Source organism: Coptis chinensis, chromosome 6 (genome assembly GCF_015680905.1).
Source record: "Coptis chinensis isolate HL-2020 chromosome 6, ASM1568090v1, whole genome shotgun sequence".
Classification (NCBI taxonomy): domain Eukaryota; kingdom Viridiplantae; phylum Streptophyta; class Magnoliopsida; order Ranunculales; family Ranunculaceae; genus Coptis; species Coptis chinensis.
The window spans coordinates 39,768,179-39,770,380 of record NC_141461.1 but is presented as its reverse complement, the minus strand read 5'-3'; the positions used below and the strand labels follow the sequence as shown (position 1 = coordinate 39,770,380).

The 2,202-nt window shown below is 41.8% G+C and overlaps 1 protein-coding gene across 1 annotated transcript; it reads right to left on the bottom strand.

The window, feature by feature from the left end:
- Positions 1-1,417: 1,417 nt before the first annotated feature.
- LOC147492942 (uncharacterized) lies at positions 1,418-1,954 on the bottom strand. The gene has a single exon (XM_086567701.1). It carries the CDS (start codon positions 1,952-1,954, stop codon positions 1,418-1,420), a length of 537 nt encoding a protein of 178 aa, XP_086423827.1.
- Positions 1,955-2,202: the final 248 nt, after the last annotated feature.

Here is a 2,202-nt window from a genome sequence, read left to right as displayed (position 1 = left end):
TTTGTAAGAAGTCATTCATTTTGAATCTAGATATAACCCATATCACCAATATACAAATGGGGAATTCTTTCCCTTGTATCTGTTGGGGAACTTGTAGTCTGTGGAAGCCAAACCCTGCGTCTTGATTATTTCATTTTTGATCACTACTCACTCCGTTGTATTTGGCCTCAGGTTGATTCACTGATATGAAGAGTCGTTCCCCAAGGTTGTCCCCATTATTTGAGCATATCTGCCAAGTCAGAGGCGGCCAATGTTCAGTTCCCGACTTACACCTTAAACTGGTGACCCCCACCTTTAGCTGGGCCGCACTCTATGTGCCAAGTATGCCACCGCCCAAACTAGTTTTGACATAATCAACAAATGCAATGCCTTATTCAGTAGGCATTGGTCATAAATTGTTTCAGCGAGTTACGTGAGATCACTATGACCATATGACCATAAGAACGTCACATGGAGCTATCCAGCACTCCAGCCCATATTTTCTTGACCAGATGTCAATGTTCGAATCATACTATCTGGGGATGGTACTGAGATTACAACCCACCTTTGCCCCCTAGTACCGCGGCAATTCTGTGATACAGAATGGCAGCGTACTATTTTCATATAATTGCATTTATTCGTATCTTTTGCCAAATATAATGCTATCAAGTTATTCATATCAGATTACACGTATTATTCTTGCTGAATCAATTTATTTGATAGGGACTACAAGTGTTTGCCCCTAGTTGTGTTTCTAAGTTACGAGTCATGTCTAGCATGATATCTTCTCAGTTTATTATGTATGAATTGGCGTACTATGCCTAGCCTTCAGTTTTGATTCTGACCAGCACACCATGCCTAGTCCAGGGACAACTACTATTTGCCCCCAGTTTTGATTTGGACCAGCGCACCATGCCTAGTTCGGGGACAATTAATATATGCCCCCAGCTTTGATTCGGATTGGCGTACCATGCCTAATCCGGGGACAACTAATATCTGTCCCCTAACTTTGATTTGGACTGGGGTACCATGCTAGTCTGGGGACAACTAATATCTGCCCCCAGCTTTGATTCGGATTGGCATACCATGCCTAATCTGGGGACAACTAATATCTACCCCCCAACTTTGATTCGGACTGGCGTACCATACCAAGTCTGGGGATGACTAATATTTGCCCCCTATAAAACATAATCTAGATAATATCATTTTTCTTATATCTCATTTGCAAGACACCATAACACTTTTACGATAATCAACATTGAACATCTTGTATATATCGATGTATCTAGATAATATGTACATGTCCAGGTCACAGACTTCTTTCAAGGAGGAGGTACTACCATCCATTACTTATAAAAAAAATTCAACACCCTTATGTTCCACAATTTGTCAATCTCTTCTCCATTGTTTCTTTTGAGCTTATAAGTCCCATTTGGCCCTACGCCGATGATATGATACGGTCCTTCCCCAGTTTTCCTTCATTGGGCTCCGTAGAACCCCTCTTGACCCTTCTTAACACCATGTCTCCTATCTTGAAGGCTCTCTCCTTTGTACCTTTGTTGTACTTGGCTTGAATCTTCCTATGATAATTTATCAATTTCATTCGCGCATTGGCCCTTACTTCTTCTGCTAATACTAAGTCCACACCGATTATCTTTTCATTGAGTCCAGATTCTACTGCTTTAGACTTAGTAGTCGTAGCCACCATCTCAGGCAGTATCACTGCTTCCATTCCATATGATAATGCGAAAGGGGATTCCTCTGTTGAACTCCGCAGAGTTGTTCTATAAGCCCAGAGTACACTGTTCAGTTCTTCTTCCCATTTTCCCTTTTTGTCCTCCAATTTGCGCTTAAGGTTATCCATAATGCATTTGTTAGACGCTTCTGCCTGGGTTGTCTGGTGTTGAGAATCCTTGCTTGACCCTATATGATTGCAAAAATGCCTTGACCTTTGAACCACGAAACTGTGGCCCATTGTCCGCAATAATTTTGTACGGTAAGCCAAACCTACAAATTATGTTTTCCCATATGAACTTTATTACTTGGACTTCCTTTATCTGTTGGAGGGCTACTGCCTCTACCCATTTTGTAAAGTAATCAGTGGCGACTAACATGAATCGTCGCTTCCCTAGTGCTAATGGCATTGCTCCAACAATGTCCATCCCTTACATTGCAAAGGGCCATGGGATGAAGATTTTGTGTAGGGGTTCATTCGGAGCGAAA

Bases quoted from the DNA above. Each gene is read 5' to 3' on its own strand.
- LOC147492942 (XM_086567701.1), bottom strand. From the start codon at position 1,954: ATGGGCCACAGTTTCGTGGTTCAAAGGTCAAGGCATTTTTGCAATCAT.